General features: G+C 45.9%; 1 protein-coding gene across 1 annotated transcript; it reads left to right on the top strand.

Annotated features, from left to right (window-relative positions):
• The first annotated feature begins 4593 nt into the window (after positions 1-4593).
• Positions 4594-21055, top strand: LOC147114301 (protocadherin-10-like). The gene is made up of 5 exons (XM_085996198.1): positions 4594-4662; positions 6795-7570; positions 7902-8577; positions 20339-20491; positions 20975-21055. The coding sequence occupies exons 1-5, from the start codon at positions 4594-4596 to the stop codon at positions 21053-21055; spliced, it is 1755 nt and encodes a 584-aa protein (XP_085852324.1).
• Positions 21056-21255: the final 200 nt, after the last annotated feature.

Genomic DNA, 21255 nt, shown 5'->3' with positions numbered 1-21255 from the left:
ATTTGTGAACCAAAAGGGCTTCCACTTCCTCGATGTGCAGCTCGTCTGCAACCATAAATAGATCATCATGCCCGTGTGTGCCAATTTCCCAGGGAGCTGTCACGATTCTTTCATCTTGTTCCAGTCCACCCTACCTCAGCTCTTCACACCTCCATACAGACTTACCAGCTGGCTGCTTGGAGATAAGGGCTGTCCACTGAAGATGTGGCTAATGACAGCCTTGGGGAAGCCAAGCAATGAGGCCAAGGATCGCTATAATTTCGACCAGATGTATCATAGAGCAACCAATTGGCATCATGAAGATGTGCTTCAGATGTCTTGACAGATCTGGACGAGCCCTTCATTATGCACCAGCTAGGGCCTCAAGAATCATTAACGTATGCTGTACGCTGCTCAACATGAATCATGTTTTGCACCACTTGGAATAAGCACTGAGGGTGGCAAGGGCACTGAACGTACTCTGGGAGGAGGAATTCAGAGTGGGTCGGTAGCACCACAAATGACCGAGCTAGCCGAATCCAGAAGGAATAGCTGCCAGACTAAGCCCGCTGCAGGTACCGAGAGAACCAACATGAGGGGAAAAAATCTACTTGACCTCATTCTCAACAATCTACCTGTCACAGTTACATCTGTCCATGAGAGATTAGTAGGTGTGACAACCGCACAGTCATTGTGAAGACAAAGACCGTCTTCACACTGAGGACACTTCCCATCGTGTTGTGTGAGATAGATTCAGAACAGTTCTAGCAGCTCAAAAGTCGGCAACCATGAGGCACTGTGGGCCATCAGCAGCAGCAGGACTGTATTCCTTATATCCCTCATTCTACCATTACCACCAAGGCAGGGGACCAACCCTGGTTCAATGAGGAGTTTAGAAGCGAATGCCAGGAGTAGCACCAGGCATAACAAAAAATGAATTGCCAACTGGTGAAGTTACGTACTATACAGTGGAAGCAGCATGCTATTGACAGAGCTATGGGATCCCACAACCCCGATCCGATCAAAGCACTACAGTCCTGTCACATCCATTCGTGAATGGTGGTGGACAATTAAACAACTAACGGGAGGAGGAGGCTCCATGAACATCCTCATCCTCAATGATGGCAGAGCCCAGAATATGAGTGCAAAGGACAAGGCTGAAGCAGTCACAACTATCTTCAGCCAGAAGTGCTGAGCAGATGACCCTTATCGGCCTCCTCCTGAGGTCGCCACCGTTACAGAAGCCAGTCATCAACCAATTCGAATAACTCCACGTGATATCAAGAAACGGCTAAGCATGCTAAATACATCAACGTCTATGGGAGTAATTTTTCCGGGGGGTCAGCGGGCATGATCAGTTGTGGGTCGGGTGGGAATTTTTTTTTGACAGCGGGTAGGGAACCCGTTGTCAACCCGCCTCAATGCTAGTCTCCAAGATGTCGGGTCTTCTGTCAGCGTTTAACAGGCCCGACACCAAGCGGCGGGCGAGGCAATGTAGATCATTAAGAGATTGTTAAGAGGCATTTAACTACAATTTTAATCTCACCTTTCAATTTTACGAGTTCCCCCACGGGTTATACGCTGCTTGGGGATCAGGGCAGCTCAGCAGGTCGTGAGTGGATTCAGCATTGTATTTTCCGATGACTTGACAGCTGTAAAAGTGGACTAAATCTCACAGCTGTTCACTTTCCAAGCTCAGAAACTGTTGCTTACTGCATTTGGAAGACAGATTGAGCTTTATGCAGGTTACCAGTGTTGAAGCCAACTCTCTATCCAGTGCCACCTCATTGGAACAACCGCTCTGATCATTGACAGATTTGCTGCTGTCATCTGTACTTCACCTGCCATCTATTACATTAGCATCAGTGCCCCTGAAACTATCTCACCTTGGTCCTCAGAATCCCACCACAATCAGCACCAACACCAGCTGCACCAGGCACACCAACCTTCCCTGTAATCAACTGACGCTGCACAGGACACAGGGCATTAGCAACCGACCATATTGCTGCTTGGGAGGCTAGGGCTGTCCTCACATTGGCCAGATTTACTTCACTTGATGCTGTACACCCTGGCTGCAACATAATGTGCCAGTTTGGCACCACCTGACCATAAAGCATCCCTACAATGCCCAAGTGATTCCTTTCACAATCATGACCATTGCAACGGGTGCTGTTATGTCTCACCATTCACTGCAACGCACTAAGCCACTTCTAAAGGTGCAAACAAACCTGTCCAAGAACCCAGAGTGGTGAAAAGAAAGGTTTCCATGACACCACATTAAAATAAACTTTACATTAATATTGGATAAAGTACCCAAGTGCCTACCCTTGTGTGTTTTAGTTGCTATTATTGCACTAGCCTGAGGAACGTCACCATACCCGATTCCTTCAATTGACCGAGAAATGCGCAGGGCAGGCCCAATCTGCATAATATCATTTCACAGAGCAGGCTGGTGCCAGCAGCGCAGTCGACCACCGCCACCGACGCTGGCTGCACCGAACCTCCTCGGTAGGCAGAACCGCAGCCTATATCCTCGACAACATCCCAGCTATCGTGTGGAAGATTTGAGCTCTCGAAACAGCCGTGCCTCTGGCCAAGCTGTTCCAACACAGCTAAAGCACTGACATATATCCCACAAAGTGAAAAACTGCCCAAGTATGTCCTGTCCACAAAATGCAGGACAAATCCAATCCGGCCAATTAACACCCAATCAGTCTGCTCTAAATCATAAGCAAAGTGGTAGGAGGTTTCAGCTTAAGTGCTATCAAGCAGCACTTACTCACCAATAACCTGCTCACTGATGCTCAGTCTGGGTTCTGCTAGGACCACTCCACTCCAGGTCTCATTACAGCCTTGTTCCAAGCATGGACAAATGTGTTGAATACCAGAAGTGAGGTGAAAGTGACAGCTCTTCACATGAAGGTAGAATTTGACTGAGTGTGCCTTCAAAGAGCCCTAGTATGATTGATGTCAATGAAAATCGGGGGAGAACTCCCTATTGGTTGGAGTCATACCTAGCGCAAAGGAAGATATTTTTTGGTTGTTGGAGGCCAGTCATCTCAGCCCAAGAAACTCGCTTCAGGAGTTCATCAGGGCAGCATCGCAAGCCCAACCATCTTCAGTTGCTTCATCAAGAACCATTTCTCCATCACAGGCTCAGAAGTGGGGATGTTCGCTGATGTTTGCACAGTGTTCACTTCCATTCGCAACTCTTGCGATAATGAAGCAATCCGTGGCAGCATGCAGCAAGACCTGGATGACATTCATGCTGGGGCGTAAAAGTGGCAAGTAACATTCACGCCACACAAGTGGCAGGCAATGACTGTCTCTAACAAGCGAGAGTGTATCCACTGCCCCTTGACATTCAACGACATTACCATCACTACATTCCCCCACCATCAACATTCTGGATGTTACCATTCACCAGAAACTTAACTGGACCAGCCGCACAAATATTGTGGCCGTGAGGGCAAATGTATGTTGAAATGTTTAAGTGTCCTAATCCAAATTGTACACTCTCGGGAGCCGCAAGCCTACATTTCGTTGTACTGCACTTGTGCACTAACAATGACAATAAAAGTTGATTTGATTTTGATTTGATTTGATTTGATTCTGCTGCGAGTGTATCAAATCCTGACTTCCCAAAGTCTTTCCACCATCTACAAGGCACAAGTAAGGAGTGTGATGGAATACTCTCCGCTTGCTTGGATGACTGCAGCTCCAACATCACTCAAGAAGCTCGACACAATCCAGGGCAAAGCAGCCCGCTTGATTGGCACCCCAACCACCACCTTAAAAATTCACTCCCTCCATCACCGTTGCACCGTGGCTGCAGTGTGCACCATCTACAAGATGCACTGCAGCAACTCGCCAATGCTTCTTTGACAGCACCTCCCAAACCTGTGACCTCTACCACCTAGAATGAAAAAGGCAGCAGGCACATGAGAGGAACACCACCCCCAAATCTCGTCCAAGTCACACACCATCTTGACTTGGCAATACATCGCCGTTCCTTCATTGTTGCTGTGTCAAAATCCTGAAACTTTTTCCCAAACAGCACTATGGGAGTACCTTCACCACAATGACTGCAGCGGTTCTAAAAGGTGGCTCACCATCACCTTCTCAACAGCAGCCACGGTGCATCCCTACATCGCATGGCCCCTCCCTATCTCCTCCAGCACTATAACCCACCGAGATATCTGCACTCCTCCATGTGTGGCCTATTGAGCATACCCTATTTGAATCGCTCCACCATGAGCGACCAAGCCTTCAATTGCCAAAGCCCTACGCTCTGAAATTCCCTCCCTATATTCTCCACGTCTCTACGTCGCTTTCCTCCTTGAAGACACTCCTTAAAGCTTTTGTTCATCTGCCCTAATATCTCATAATGCAACTCGGTGTTAAATTTTGTTTGATAACGCTCCTGTGAAGCGCCTTGTGGCGTTTTACTACGTTAATGGTGCTATATAATTATAAGTTGTTGTTGTTGTTGAGTGCACTGTTTTAACGACAACAAACCCAGTCGTTACACCTGCCTGAAAGTTACTTTAAAAATATTCATAAAGACACTTCAACTACTAAAGAAGATTAGTCAAATTGATTTAGGGAGAAAGGATGGAATGGAGGAAGAAAGGAAGGAAGGACGGAAGAAAGAATAAAGGAAAGAAGGAGAGAAACAAAGAGGTAACCTAAGCCGACGCAGATTAAATGTAATAAAGTGTATTGTGACTTGATGCACTTTGGAAGGAAAAATGAGGAGAGGCAATATAAGTGCAATGGCGCAATTATAAACAGATGCAGGAACAGTGACCTGAAAGTTCAATTACACAAATCATTGAAGTTGGCAAAACTATTTGATACGGCTTTTAAAGCAAACATGTGATCCATGGCTTTAGGAATAGAGACATGGAGTGCAAAAGTAATGACGTTACTTGTCTCATTATCGCCTCATTGTGCCTTGCAAAATTATTGCATAATCACTCCTGCCCTCCCGCTGATCGCAAACCTCACCCTCTTGCTCTTCCCCTGCCCATTTTCCATAGCTCCCCATTTGGCTAAAAGCACGTCAACTCTAACATCGTAAATTTCTCATCAAAGCTCATCGATCTTTAATGTTAACTCGGATTCTCACTGCACAGATGCTCCCTGACAAACTGAGTGCTTCCTGTATTTTCTGTTTTTATTTCATATATCCAGCAGCCGCAGTATTTTACTTTTGTTACAGTGTCTTGAAAACCGAATGAATTACAACCGTGTGTTTATCCAAACAAATGAATGTAAAGAAGCATTATTGTTCAGCATCACTGTGTTTAGTTTCATGATAGCAATGACAAAAATATTTTATTTGGCATTTATTTGCATCGGATTGCCAAAGGTTTGCTCGAGACTTGGAATGCATTAAGGTAACCCCATTTCCAGTAGACGGCAGCTCTGTCTGTATAGCTCATAATTTTTTCCTCAGTTATTGTCAACAAGGCGATGAGGATAAAATATTATCACTGCAGAGTGAAGAACGCTTCCAATCCAAATAACTCTGGCAGCATTACGCATTCCAGGCTGAAGTACAGAAGAGATAGCCGCAGAGTTCTTTCCGGTCTAACCGAACAATAGACCTTAAGGCCGAACACATAACATCATATTAGACGATATTTTAGTTTCTGACAGCAACCATCACTGTGGCCCTTCTGGGCGAGCCTAGCAAAGTATTCGAAGTAGTGATAGCTTTGCGCTGTGGTTCATTCCCGACTATGGACGATAGTGCGACTTAGCGAAAAAATAAACAGGAGAATAGACTTCCATCCCTTGAACACTGGATTATTTTTAATTAATGGTCAAGATGCAAAAGACAAATGCTTTGACCTACTAATCCACCAAGCACTTTGTGAACTTATATTTAAAATGTTGTTGGGGACATAACAGCATTGATTGTGCAATTCTGTAAATGGAAAAAAAGATAGAAATATAAGTTTTTAATTTAATGTACCAATATTCCGAATACATTTTCTTCATACATGGGATATAATGAGACTCAACCCTCCAGCATAGATCAGTTATTTCTATACGCTAGGAATTCAACATTGCCATTCGGTAATATGAAGCTGGCATTTAGTTTACAAGGACTATTAAATCAGAGAGAACTTTGCATTTCAGATTGCATTTTTAATTCATTTTGAAAAAACTGTATTTGTAGCAAGCATTATTAATAAACTCCCATCAACAGATGGCTGACATGGAGCCATGTGGATAAACTTTACTTTTACGTTGCTTTATCTATAAATTAAATAATGCTTATTTATGATAAACAATCTGTACATATCCGATTATATTAAACTTTTTTCATCAATAAGAATAGAAATATGGATTAGCAGATATGTCCCCGAATTTTATTGAATACTATTAAATATCATAATTCGTTTGTAAATAATTGAGAAAAAAAGCTTGCTTTAAGAAAAGTTTGGTGCAGTTATTGGTTGATGCTCTTTGTGTCGCTATCTACCTATAAGGAGATGCGACGCTGTGAGGGATCTACCAGCACCATCAGCATCAAATATAGAGGATAACCGAAGGGAATAGGGAACAGTGCCTGAATTTACCCGGAGCAGCCATGCTTATATCGATCGTTGAGGTCCGGTTCGTGAATTTTCGGGTTTAATATCCGCATCTGGTTGTAAAAAATCATCTTTCGTGGTGCGATTAAACGGCTAATGAAAATATTGTCAGAAATTTTGATCTATATAGAATAAAATCCAGAGTAATGGCGTAACGGGGCGTATTTCACGTTCCTGCTTTGTATCTCTGACCTGGTTTTCGGACAGATTCACTATGCTATTCCGGAGGAGCTGGAGATTGGTGCCTTTGTTGGAAATATCGCTGAAGATTTAAGGATTAGCGTTCGGGAGTTATCAGCTCGAAATTTTCGGCTGCTGTCTGAAGACGGAAAGTATTACTTCGAGGTAAATGTGGAAAATGGGATTTTATTTGTTAATGAAAGAATCGACAGGGAACAGCTTTGCATGGAAAGCTCTACATGTTCCATGTCATTGGAACTAACGGTAGGAAATCCTTTCGAATTATTTCCTGTTACAGTGGAGATATTAGATGTCAATGACAATACACCGATTTTCCCGATAAGTAGGTTTTCACTGCAGCTCTCTGAGTTAGTGACACCAGGGGCGCGCTTTCCTCTCGAGAGCGCGCATGATCCGGACGTGGATACAAACACGATCAGCATTTATCAGATTAGTTCAAATGGGCACTTAGGCCTTAAAATGCAAATAAGCAACGATGGTAGCAAAATCGCTGCACTGTTATTGGAGAACGCTTTGGACCGCGAAAAGCAATCATCCTTTGCACTGGTGCTGACGGCTGTTGATGGTGGCGTTCCGCACAGATCGGGCACAGCTCAGATTATCATTACTGTTGCGGACGCCAATGATAATGCCCCTGCATTCGAACATGAAATGTATAGGGCGAATGCGTTAGAAAACGCACGCAAAGGTACCTTGGTGATAAAAGTACGAGCATCTGATTTAGCCGAAGCTGCCAACGCTGAATTCAAATATTCCTTTAGTCGTTATGCTTCACAAAGAGTGTAAGAGTTGTTCAATTTGGACGCGGAAACCGGAGAGATCAGAGTTAAAGGTTTTCTGGATTATGAGAGCTCAGATGTTTATAAACTTGCAGTACACGTTGTGGATAGCGGACCACACGCGGGATATTCCCAAGTTTTAATCAGAATAATTGACGTGAATGATAATGCCCCGAGATAAAGCTGACCTCTAACAAAAATGGTACCAAAGGACGCGGCACCAGGTTATCTGATCGCTGTATTCAGTGTCCGCTGATCGAGATTATGATGAGAACGGGCACGTTCGATGTCAGATTCCGATGAATGTTCCATTCAATATTCAAACCACTTTCAGGAATCAATACAAGTTGGTAACCACTGATATATTGGATCGTGAAAGAACTGCAATGTACAACATAACAATTTCAGCATGGGATGCTGGATCGCTCGCTCTTTCTATGAACAAAACCATCGTCCTTTCTGTCTCTGATATCAATGACAACGTTCCCCGGTTTACACAGTCCTCATATAATGTGCATATGATGGAGAACAATACTCCTGGTGCGTCTATTTTTTCAGTTACCGCCTTGGATCCTGATTTGGACAAGAATGGAGAAGTCTCCTATTCTATTCGGGAGAATCAGATACAAGACGTATTTGTGCTTTCTTACTTTATCGTTAACTCGAAAAGTGGGTGCATTTATTCGCTGACCTCCTTCGACTATGAACAAATGAAGAATGTTCAGCTCAAAGTTCAAGCTCAGGATGCTGGATCTGGGTCACTGAGCAGCACTGCTATGGTGTGCATCATTATATTGGATCAAAACGACAATGTTCCAGTTAAAATTTCGCCATTAATTTGGAACAGTTCAGCGGCAGTGGAGATTGTGACCCAGTCAATGTATCCAGGATACTTTGTCTCCAAGGTAATGGCGAGTGATTCGGATTGCGGTCAGAACGCACGGCTTTCCTACGACCTGATTGAGGCCACTGATCGAAGTTTCTTCACTGTAGGACTTTACACCGGAGAAGTAAGAACATGCCGGAGCTTTACGGAACAGGGCGCGACCACACACAGAGTGGTGGTCTCGGTGAAAGACATTGGGGCAGAAATTCGGGTCGGGGGCTTGCCGCGGGTGCAAGCCCCCGATCTGCACTTACCCGACGCGCCTGCCGTTCACCTCCAGGGACGCCTGGAATTCCTTTTTTAAACTGAAGAATCCCGGGCAGCGTCTGACGTCACACCGCCCAGGAGTGCAGCCAGCGCGAAGCCTGCAGCGCGCTGTGCAACTGAGACACGCCCCTTGAGGTCTCAGTTTAATAGGACATGCCCCCAATGTTTCTCACAAGCTGAAAAGCATTTTTACATGCAAAGCAGCATTTTAAATAGGTTTTTGGTATTTTTATGAAGCTTTTGGTAACTTTTATAAACTTTTAAAAACGTTTACATTATTTTGAAGAATCTGAAGTAGTTTTAAACAGAATTAAAGCAATTTAAAGACTTTTAAAAGCCCTAAAAGAATGTTTTTTATTCCATTTATTTATTTAGCAACGTCGTCGTCATACGTGTCATCACACTGTTCCCTTTGGGGAACTGTATGAAGTGGTGGAAGGATTTATGGCCATGATTAACGCTCATTCCGTGACCATAACCATCTTTGAACCAGCCATTAGGGTGGTTAGTCCTATGGCGGGAGGGTTTTACGGGCTCCGACAACCCATACGAGGGGGGGGGGCACCCACACCCACGGACGCAAATATCCCACTGGATGTCAACCCAGAATTTAGAGCCAAAGCTCCAACTCCACTTGCCGGGACTGTCTGGAGCGGGGTTTGAAACTCTACACCCGTCTGGCTCAGCGGCGGGGATCCTACCGCTACGCCAAAGGCCCAATCCGATTAGCAACGTGAAATGGCTGGAATGATCACAATTCACGGCATTAAAAGAACTCACAATTGAACTGATGATGACCTCAGCAATCTCCTCAACGAGGTGGAGGCACAGCGCCTGCTCATCATTGGTAATGAGAAGTCAAAGGTGCCACAAAAAGGACAGATGATAGCTTGGTCTTTCAAGTGGCAGCATAGGGCTCCAGTCACGGGGAGGGAAAAGGTGCAGGAAATGTATGGGTGTCACCTTTTGCGCGGAGTGGGCCTTTTGCGTAGCGGTAAGCATCCCTGCCGCTGGGCCAGAAGGAGTAGGGTTTTGAACCCCGCTCCAGACAGTCCCGGCAATTGGAGTCGGAGCTCCAACTATAAATAATGGGTGGACATCCAGCGGGATACTTGCGTCCACGGGTGTGGGTGCCCCCCCCCCCTCAGATCGGTTGTGGGAGCACGTAAAACCCTCATGCCATAGGACTAACCACCCTAATGGCTGGTATGAAGATGGTTATGGTCACGGAAGGAGCATTAACGTGGCCAGAAATCCTTCCACCACTTCATACAGTTCCCGAAAGGGAACAGTGTGAGGATACGTACGACGATGACCTCTTGCGCAATGCACCTCCTTGGATCCTCATTTGCAGATGCGAGGGGGCAAGTCGTGCAATTGTTAAATTTTTCATTTTATTGACATGTAAAATGTTGGCCCAGTAATTCCGTTCCAAACGCGTGAGTACGGTCGGGGTACTCACGCATCTGGCCGGAGGAAATGCCGGTTTTCAGCATGCACAGCGCATGCGGGGAAAACCGGCATTTCCTGTCCTCTGAATGAAGGGTTTCAGAGGCAGAACGTGTGCGACTGCACAGGCAACGTGTGCGCAGTAAAATTCGCCAGTTTCATTCATGCTTTCAGTGAGGTTAAGTCCTTACAACTTACACATGAAAAAAGCATGAGTACAGTTGCTCCAGAGGCTGCGGAGGAAGATATATTTTATCGTGGAGCTTCTGAAAGGCAGTATTTTTGTTTGGGAAAGGGAGGAAAGTTATTTTAAGAAATGCTGAGGTAAGTTTTAAAGTTTATTTTTGTTTTTTAAAACAGGTTTTCAGTACTGTAGGTAGAAGGAGCAATTGTGGCTATGTCAATTGAATTTGCTGTGTTTATTAAATGTGAAAATGACTCCAACATTTTTAAGAAAGAAACTTTTCATCAGTAATATATTCTTTTAAGTAAATATGTATGTATGTCTGTATATATTCCTTTGAGTATATGTATGTATATATTCCTTTACTTATGTGTATGAATGTATGTATTTAATTATGACTTTCAGAGAAAGTAACTTATTGGAAAATCATAATTAAAGACATACATTCATACACATAAGTAAAGGAATATATACATATACATAAAGGAATATATACAGACATACATACATAATTACTTAAAATAATATATTACTGATGAAGTTTCTTTCTTAAAAATGTTGGAAATGTTACATTACTCATTTTAGAACAGTCATTTTCACATTTAATAAACACAGCAAATTCAATTGACACAGCCACAATTGCTCCTTCTACCTACAGTACTGAAAACCCGTTTTAAAAAAAAAATTAAACTTTAAAACTTACCTCATCATTTCTTAAAATAACTTTCCTCCCTTTCCCAAACAAAAATATTGCCTTTCAGAAGCTCCACGATAAAATATATCTTCCTCCACAGCCTCTGGAGCAACTTTACACATGCTCTTTTCATGTGTAAGTTGCAAGGACTTAACCTCACTGAATCCATGAATGAAATCGACGGCGTTCCCTGCGCACGCGCTGCCTGTGCAGTCGCACACGCTGTGCCTCTGAACCCCTTGGTTCAGAGGACTGGAAATGCCGGTTTTCCCCGCATGCGCTGTGCATGCTGAAAACCGGCATTTCCTCCGGCCAGACGCGTGAGTACCCCGACCGTACTCACGCGTTTGGAACGGAATTACTGGGCCAATGGGCAACCCAGTCTGTCGAGCACGGTCACAATCCACCTTTCAATCTCGACGAACGTCACTGAAAATCCTCCTGAAAGTATAGAGCATCCAAGGCACGCTCAATATTTCTCGGATGTAAACATATATTTAATAATAATTTTTGATTCAACAACCTTCATATTTCTTGTATTCATAATGCTGTTGGTCGTCCTGACGTGTAAACAAGACCGAAATAACTGGCGTTACCACGGCCCTACAACTGCCTGTTGTTGTATGGGGAGGAATTCGAATGATATCTTTAATCGGGGGCCTGCAGCAAATCAATCTTTAAATTATTATGCAGCTGATCAGACACACCCTGTTTCTGAATCCTGTCATTACACGGTACGCTTATCCCCGGAATCATCCAAGAGTGATTTTTTGTTTCTCAAGGCCTGCCAGCCTACGTTACCTTTGAGTGACATCCGTGTGAGTGACAGTATGAGGTCGTGACCTGGAAAGCAAATGTATACTTGCCCGGAGAACCGATTAATTACGCAATAACATTCAAGAGTGAGTTTCATGTATGTTAATCACTAACCGTAGCAGCTACATAAAGTTTACACTTTTATGATTTCATAAGTAATTCCAACTTTATTAACCCTTGAATTGCTTACCGTTGTCCAGTTTTTATCATAGCTTTGCCGAAAATCTTCCACCAGTTATTGTAAAGCAGCATCCCACAGCAGCATTTTCCATAGAAACTACAACGCAATAAATGGTTTAATTTCATGTTTCATTACGTAGACAACGTTATATCTTTTGTAAGCATCGCTCTTTTAAAGTATTGGCCACTATGCTTAAAATCCTTACATTTTTAAAATATGCCGAAGGGAGTCCACATACCAAGTTCTTGGAATTGGAAGGACATTGAATTAACTATGATAATGGCTTCTGACTTGAGATTAATGAATTTTGGTGCAATCAGGTATACTCATACTAACGCAATATGTTAATCATATTACACTCCTTAAATATTCGTTCAAAGATTTTATCCACAAAGGCTCTTCAACTTCTAATGACGTCAACTATTGGAGAAGGAAGTAATATTGCACAACGAGTTGGTAGGGCATGGAGTTATTTTCTGGAGTTCATAGCTCAGGTGGAGCCCATTCAGCCTTTAAAGAGGAATGCCCATTAACATTTCAGGCAGAGAAGAAAATCAGGCGATTTCGGATGAGTAGAAGAGTTGGATTAATTTTGGATCAATCGAGTAAACAGCGCTATGGTCGAAATTGGACCAACCATCCTTACATGCTGCAAACGTCTATGGCACATTGATAGCTCAATTTGAATCATAATCGCACATGTGCACAGGGAGAGTTGTTAAGCGTTATGCTCATTTCCGTTTCATTTCGAGATTTTCAATGATATTCTCTGCATACTTTACCCAAGCACATGGAACAGCCATGGGGACCAAATTCGCACCCCAATACGCCAACATCTTCATGCACAAGTTCGAGAAAGACTTCTTCGTTGCACAGGACCTCGCGATACACCAGATACATCGACGACATTTTCTTCCTATGGACGAACGGTGAAGAATCACTGAAAAGACTACACGATATCATCAACAAGTTCCATCCCACCATCAAACTCACCATGGACTACTCCTCAGAATCGGTTTCATTCTTGGACACACGAATCTCCATCAAAGACGGACACCTCAGCACTTCACTCTACCACAAGCCCACGGACAACCTCAGGATGCTCCACTTCTCCAGCTTCCACCCTAACCACGTTAAAGAAGCCATCCCCTATGGACAAGCCCTGCGAATACACAGGATCTGCTCAGACGAGGAGGAACGCGATGGACACCTACAGACACTGAAAAACGCCCTAGTGAGAATGGGATATGACGCTCGACTCGTCGATCGACAGTTCCGATGGGCCACAGCAAAAAATAGCATAGACCTCCTCAGAAGACAAACCCGGGACACAACCAACAGAGTACCCTTCGTCTTCCAGTACTTCCCCGGAGCGGAGAAACTACGCCATGTTCTTTGCAGCCTTCAACATGTCATCGATGATGATGAACACCTCGCTAAGGCCATCCCCACGCCTCCACTATTCACCTTCAAACAGCCGCCTAACCTCAAACAGACCATCGTTCACAGCAAATTACCCAGCTTTCAGGAGAACAGCGACCACGACACCACACAACCCTGTTACGGCAACCTCTGCAAGACATGCCAGATCATCAACACAGATACCATCATCACACGTGAGGACACCACCCACCAGGTACATGGTACATACTCATGTGACTTGGCCAACGTTGTCTACCTCATACGTTGCAGGAAAGGATGCCCCGGAGCATGGTATATCGGCGAGACCATGCAGACACTGCGACAACGGATGAACGGACACCACGCAACAATCGCCAGGCAGGAGAGTTCCCTCCCAGTTGGGGAACACTTCAGCAGTCAAGGACATTCAGCCTCCGATGTTCGGGTAAGCATCGTAGAGCAGAAACTGATAACCAAGTTCCGCACTCATGAGGACGGCCTGAACCGGGATCTTGGGTTCATGTCACGCTACATGTAACCTCACCTGATGTAGGGTCATCCAGACTCGAGTCATCGTTGGCTTGTTCTCTCTACACAGATGCGGCCGGACCTGCTGTGATTCCCAGCAAAAAAAAAATTTTTTGCCTGTTTTTTGTTTTTCATACAAACCCCAGCATCTGCAACATTTGACCCCTTGTGACCCCACGTCATTGTTCTTTGATGTAATGTTTTCCTGACTAACCTGTTTGGAAACCATTCACACCTTTGATTGCTGTGATTATCTCTCTGCCGAGGCGTGATAAATGGCAGTTAGAAAGATTACCTGTAATCATCTGGCATTATTCTCTGACTATATAAGCTGTGTCTTTATGCATCTCTCCACTTCACCTGATGAAGGAGCAGCGCTCTGAAAGCTTGTGATTTCAAATAAAACTATTGGACTATAACCTGGTGTTGTGTGACTTCTTACATTTGTCCACCCCAGTGCAACCCCAGCATCTCCACACCATACTTCAATCCTCCAAAGGAAGGAGCTGGTGAGTGTCATTTTTAAGTTTTAAGTTTATTTCTGCTAAGTTAGTTCTTAGTCTATTAAATAGAGGCATTACAGGGCAGCTCAGTCCCGTAGAGTGCACATCCTGTGCCATGTGGGATGTCCTGGATTTTTCACGTAGCCTGGACGACCACATGTGCAGGAAGTGACACCAGCTACAGCAGCTCGAGATCCTTGTTTCAGAGTTTGAGCAGCAGCTGGAATCATTGCGGTGCACCCGCGAGGCTGAGAGTTACATGGATAGCTGGTTTCTGGAGGTGGTCACCCCGCAGCTTCAGCGTGTGCAGGCAGAGAGGGTGTGGGTGATCAATAGACAGCAGAGGAGGACCAGGAATGTAGAGCAGGAGTCTCCGTAGTGCGTCTCGCTCTCCAACCAGTGTTCTGTTTTTTGTACTGGTGGGGGCAATGATTCTGCTGGGGATTGCAGCCAGAGACAAGTCCAAGGCGCCACTGCGGGCACAGCTGCATGTGGAGGGGGCGGGGTAGGAAAAAGAGTGGAAGAGCAATAGTGCTAAGTGATTCAATAGTTAGTGAAGCAGACAGGTGATCCTGCGATGGCAGACATGATTCCAGGATGATATTTTGCCTCCATGTTGCCAGGTTCAAGGATGTCGCTGAGTGGCTTCAGGACACTCTGAGGGGCGAGGGTGAACAGCCAGGGGTTGTTTTCCATATCGGTACCAACGACATCGTCAGAAAGAGGGATGAGGTCCTGCAGGCAAAGTTTAGGGAACTAGAAGAGAGATTAAAAAAGCAGAACCTCAAAGGTAGTAATCTCCAGATTACACCCGGTGCCACGTGCTAGTGAGTACAGGAATAGGAGGATAGAACAGATGAATGTATAGCTGGAGAGATGGTGCAGGAGGGAGGGCTTTAGATTCTTGAGGCATTGGGATCGTTTCTGGGGAAGATGAGACCTGTACAAGCCGGACAGGTCACACCTCAACAGAGCTGGGGCCCCAATTCTCGCAGGAAGGTTTGCTTGTGTTGTTGTGGAGGGTTTAAATTGCTTGGCAGGGGGATGAGCACAAGCATATAGGAGCAGAAAAGAATAATAAGGTGCATGAAAGAGTGAGTGTGTTGGATAGTAATAGAAAATAATGTAGTACTAGAGATGGAAGTAGCAGCATAGTAGATAGGAGCATAGAGATGGGCTCGATTTTGCCAGGCCCGAGGAGGCAGGATTGGAGGCGTGTGAGGTGTTAAAATCGCAAAAACTGGCGGGCAGGCCCGACCCCGCCACCATCCCGCCTCTGAGCAATTTTTCCTCATGCGAGTTTTCTGACCCCGTCTCCATCCCGCCTCCAAGAGGCGGGATAGGCCCTTAAGGCCCTTAAAAACCAGTTAAGTGCCTCTATAATCCCATTTTGAGAGGCTTTTCTGATTTTAACAGTTTTCCCACGTGCTGCACGTCTCCTTTGAAACACGCCAGCCAAACCTGGTGGCAGCATAAGTGGATTGCTTACTAACAGCTGCAGCTCCACCATTAGAAAGGAGTTTTCAGCAATCATCATTTGCAGGTGGCAGAACTTTCTTGTCTCAGGTCTGGGGGCATTTTTAACAGGCCTACACATTGTTGTGGAAGTTTGGAGCCTGACACCCATCTCCAGTGTGAACTCCTGGGAAACCCCTCTCCCCGCCTTGAATGAGCGCTTCCTCAACTGATTTATTTCCTTTCCTCCTGGACATCAGATTCAGATGAAGACCAGCCGCGGCAGCAGCAGAACCCTGAACAACAGCAGCACCAGCTGCAGGAGCAACAGCGGGAGCTCCAAGCTACTGCTCACCCACCTGAAGCTGCACAGGCCAGAAGGCGCCAGCACATGGAAGCCCGTCGGTGCAGAAGATACCCCCCAAACAGGGTCTACAGACAGAGGATCAGCTATCTCAATATGACTGAGCAGCAGTGCCAAAGGAGGCTCAGACTTTCGTGAGAGGTAGTGGGTGACATCTGTGCAATGCTGCAGCAAGACCTGGAGCACAGAGGAGCAGGTGGACACCCCTTATCAGTGGCCGTCAAAGTCACCACCACACTCAACTTTTTTGCTTCAGGCTCATTCCAGGGATCAGCAGCAGACATCAGCAGCATCTCGCAGGCAGCCACACACACACTTGCATTATGCAGGTAACCGATGCCCTCTTTGTCATCGTGCACAATCACATCCATTTCTCCAAGGATCAAGCCAGTTTAACTGCGCGTTCCATTGGATTTGACAATCTGGCAGGCTTTCCAAGGGTGCCGGGTGTCGTTGACTGGACACATGTGGCCCTTAAGGCACCCCATTACATTCCAGGTATTTTTGTCAACCACAAGGGCTTCCACTCCCTTAACTTACAGCTGGAAGAAGGACATTTTGCATGTTTGTGCAAAGTACCCTGGCAGTTGCCATGACTCCTTCATCCTGCGCCAGTCTAGTGTGCCTCCACACTTCAGTCTGCCAGACCAACTTAACGGATGGCTACTTGGAGACAAGGGCAATCCCCTGAAGACGTGGCTTATGACGCCATTGAGGAGCCCATCCAACAAAGCTGAGGAGAACTACAACTCGAGCAACATTTCCACCGGATCCATAATTGAGCAAACCATCGGCTTGCTGAAGATGCACTTCCGATGCCTGGATAGATCAGGTGGAGCCATGCAGTACTCAGCAGCCAGGGTCTCCAGACTCGTCGTGGCTTGCTGTGCACTCCACAAGATCGCTCATCATTGTGGCTTGCCGATGCCTGCGGAACAAGTGGCTCATCACATAGCCTCCTCAGATGAGGAGGAGGAGGAGGATGAGGAGAGCGACAATGACCAGCTTGCAGAGGCGCATCAACCAGCGCCAGCAGCATGCGAGCACATTGCTGGCTGGGATGCAAGGCATGCACTCATCTTGGCCAGATTTGCTTAGCCTAGCCAATCAAGCACTTTTGCCTCGCAGCTTCTTACCAGAGCATCGAAAATGGCCAAGAACCTGCGGTTCCTACCATTCTGACCACGATACTGACAATTGCAAGTCATCCTAAACCCTCAATGTGGAAGCCCCATTAGCGATATGACACATGCCACAACTGCAACAGTTGCCATCAGAATTTTTAATGAAAATATCCAACTGATGGCATTTCAACATTAAACATAACATTTTACCAAAGTGACTACCATTGTGACTACTTGTGCATTATCTTCCTCTTACACGTGCTCCTACGTGGTGCTTCCCCTGTGGCTTCAGCAGATGTGGAGTCCCCTTGCTCACTTTCTTGCTGCTCCTGTCTCAACACCATTGGTGGGCGTCCTCTGGGGTTGCAAACCTGTGAGGGCTCGGCAACAGTCTGCTGCTCCTGTGGCTGTGCAGGGGTTGAGATGCCGATCACAGTTGGGTGGGGACTCTGGTGGGGCTCTGACTGAGGGCTCTGCAATGGTATGGTCGTGTGAGCACTTGGAGAGGAGCTCCCACTTCCTTGTTGTATGCCACCAACATCTGTCTCATGTGTTAGCCCCACTTCAGAGATAGCAAGTGGCTTGACAGCAGCTTGCTGCATTTCAGTGGGGCCATGAGGACCTGCTTCTGTGCTGGAAGTCCTACTCCAGAGGACTTGCCTGAAGGTCTGGTTTGTTTGCTCAAGAGCTGACCATCGCTCCTCAAGAGATGTCAGTCTATTCTGAAAAAATACCATGTTTTCCATACCCTGGCGACTAAGCTCCTCCATGGCCATAGCCATCCTCTCCTCTACTGTAGCCATCCTCTCCTCTATGGTAGCCAGCCTTAGCATGGAGGTAGCCATCCTTTCCACGCAGGTTGCCATCCTTTCCGTGGTGATGCATTCATGCGTCAAAGCCTCCACAAAGGCTCTGCTCATGTTAGCGATGGACTCCTGCATTCGCTCCACACTCGCAGTGACCCTGGAGACAAAACCTGCCAGAGGCTCCTGCACCTCTTCCTGGAGTTCCAGCACTACTTCTGGATTGACCCGGAGGTAGAGGGTCGACATGCAGCTGAGCTGAGCTGGCAGAATCCTGCGCCCTCAGACCAGGTCTCTCCACTGCTGTCCCTGTCTCCACCATCTGCTGTTGCTCACTTGTGAGCTGTGATACACCAGCTGACAGCACTGCACTATCTCGCGAAGGTACCACCAAGGTGTGAGTGTCTGTGCTGGTGCTGGGTTGGCTGAATTCTGATGACGCTGCGCCCTCAGAAATTGCAGCTTCCTCTGAGGAGTCTGGAGGCTCAGGCTCTTCCTACTGGATAGTGGAGACAGGGGCTTTCGATGGTCCTGTGGGAGTAAAGGAAAGAGTCAGAGATGTGAGGACAAGGTTACATGTACATTGATTATTGCAGATGATCAAAAGTCAATCTGTTAAAGCATCAGAATCATTATGCAATGTCAATGAGAGAGATGATAAACTATTCTGTCAACAGCTTGCTCTGATACACCCATCTATCCATTGCCCACTTGCGCATCCTCCTCCACTCCCATGACCTCCAGTGCTGCCTCCCCCCAGGGGGTGAGCTGGGCTACTGAGGGTGGCCTTCCTCCTGTCCTCGCACTTTCCCTCTTATTGTGAGCTCTCTTTTCCTGCAATGAGGGAGACAAGTGGAGTTTGAGTGAGAATGATGGTTAGAAGGAGACAAAGATGGAGTGAGCTGGCAAGACCAAGGGCCCTCCCTGTGTGTTGTAAGTTATTTTCATAGCATCACAGCGTTAGAGAGTGTGAGAGCTGCATATTCCAATAGTTAGGTGAATGTGACCATAGAGAGAGAGGGAATGGGTAAGGGTGCAGGGATGTCAGTGTCAAGTGGGATGTGGAGAAAGAGGTTGTCAAAACTGAGTGCTGGTCAGGAGAGGCAATGGGGATCAGATTGAGGGTAATAGGAAAGTCATAAACACTTTTCCAGTGAGCAGAGGTCATGAAACCTCTTCCTGCACTGCAGCCAGGTTCTGCGGCACACAGACAAAGGGGTAACCTCCTGGGCCACTTGCATCCACACAGCTTTCGTCTGCTGGGGAGGCGTCTTCCTCCCCGAGGAAGGGAAGAGCACCTCCTTATTTTCTTTTGCTCCCTCCACCAGAACTTGCAGGGCGGCGTCATCGACCCTTGGTGCAGACTTTTGCTTACCGCTGGACATATTTGCTGGAGGATTCTATCACAGCAAAGGGCATAAGCTTTGCAGTCTGCAGAAGAAGCAAGGCTGCTTGCAGGCCTTAAATCCAGCAGCACTGATGGCGTCATCGGAGGCGACTTTCAGGATGGAAAGACTAAGTGGGCCAGGGGTTCCCACATGCTGGAAATCAATTGCCCGATTAGGGGAAAGTCGCATATATTTCCCACATCAAATTGGAGTCGGTGGCTAACACGAAAAGCGGCTGACACGCCCCCAGCCCACACCAATGGCAAAATCGAGCCCTTAGACTGAGATGAGGAGGGATTTCTTCACTCAGGGGGTGAGTCATTGAATATGTTGAAGGCTAAGATAGCTAGATATTTGGACTCTGGGGGAATCAAGGGATATGGGCACCGGAACAGTGGAGTAGTGGAGTTCAGGTCAAAGATCAGCCATGATCTTATTGAATGGCGGAGCAGGCTCCTGCTACTAATTTTTATGTTCTGATGTTCTTCACTGATGGAGCATCACTTCCTTTGCACCCAACTATGTTCGTTCCATAGGTTGTAGTAAGATTGGTCCTGTAACTAACAGCTCCTTTAGTATATTTTCGTCCCACAATTAGATATTGTGCCTTAGGAAATAATTGGAACTGTAAACGGTTTTAATTAAAATTTAACACATGTAGCCTTGCCTATTAACTAGACGACAGAATTATGATTATGCTGCTTCTCAACTTTCTTTGTTGTACATAGAATATCAGCTTGTTGGTTCAACAGGATGTAATGACACCTCTCTATCATAAAGATGTCACTCGTCTACTGTTTCCCCTTGAACCTGGACAGGTGGATAAGATGGGTGCAAAAATGCTTTCTCAATTACAGGTCCTGCATGATCCCAAGGTCTTAGTATGTTTGTAGGGTGATTGCTTATATCTAGAGGATAATTAAACTGCTAGTGCTTTAAAGTCAGCTATATTGCCAGAGTTTCTGGTCACCATAGTTTTAATGGAAAATCTAAGAGCCTCTTTCTTGGACATATATGTGTATAAAATAAAGCAAATTTGTTTCACCATTACTCTTACAGTCTAAATCTAATTATCTAATTTTCTCTTGTCATAACATTTTCATTCTAAATCTTATCTTCTAACAGTGAAGTAACAAAGCAACATCGGAAGGAATGAGAACTTCTACGATTGAATTGTATTGCTTTCCTTGGTAGCCTCTGTGACCCATTATTTACAATTGAATAGCCACTGGATCCCGTCATTCACCCCCACCCCAGCTGGTAACCTGGCTGTTTCCTATTGAGAAGCTACAGGGTCTTTCTCCCCTCCCCCTAATCCCCATCCACCGTTGAATTTTGTATTTGCCATTCTCTTTGTTCTTTAGGTATCACCCATGGCTCACACTCTCACCTCTGAGTCGGCAGTTCTTATGTTGAAGTTCCACTCCAGCGATTTGAGCACATAATCCAGGCTAACAAACCAGTGCAGTACTGACGGGTGCTGCTCTGTCCGATGTATTGTCTGTCAGATGAGTAATTAAACCAACGTGCTAAGTGCCCCCTCAGGTGGACGCAAAAAGATCCCATGGCACTATATCGAACAAGAGTAGGATAGTACTCCCCGGTACCTGGCCAACATTTATCCCTCAACCAACATCAATAAAGC

This window comes from Somniosus microcephalus, chromosome 8 (assembly GCF_052327205.1).
Source record: "Somniosus microcephalus isolate GS21.2 chromosome 8, FLI_Smic_1.0, whole genome shotgun sequence".
NCBI lineage: Eukaryota > Metazoa > Chordata > Chondrichthyes > Squaliformes > Somniosidae > Somniosus > Somniosus microcephalus.
Note: the sequence above shows the minus strand (reverse complement) of the source record. Positions and strands in the feature narration are given on the sequence as shown.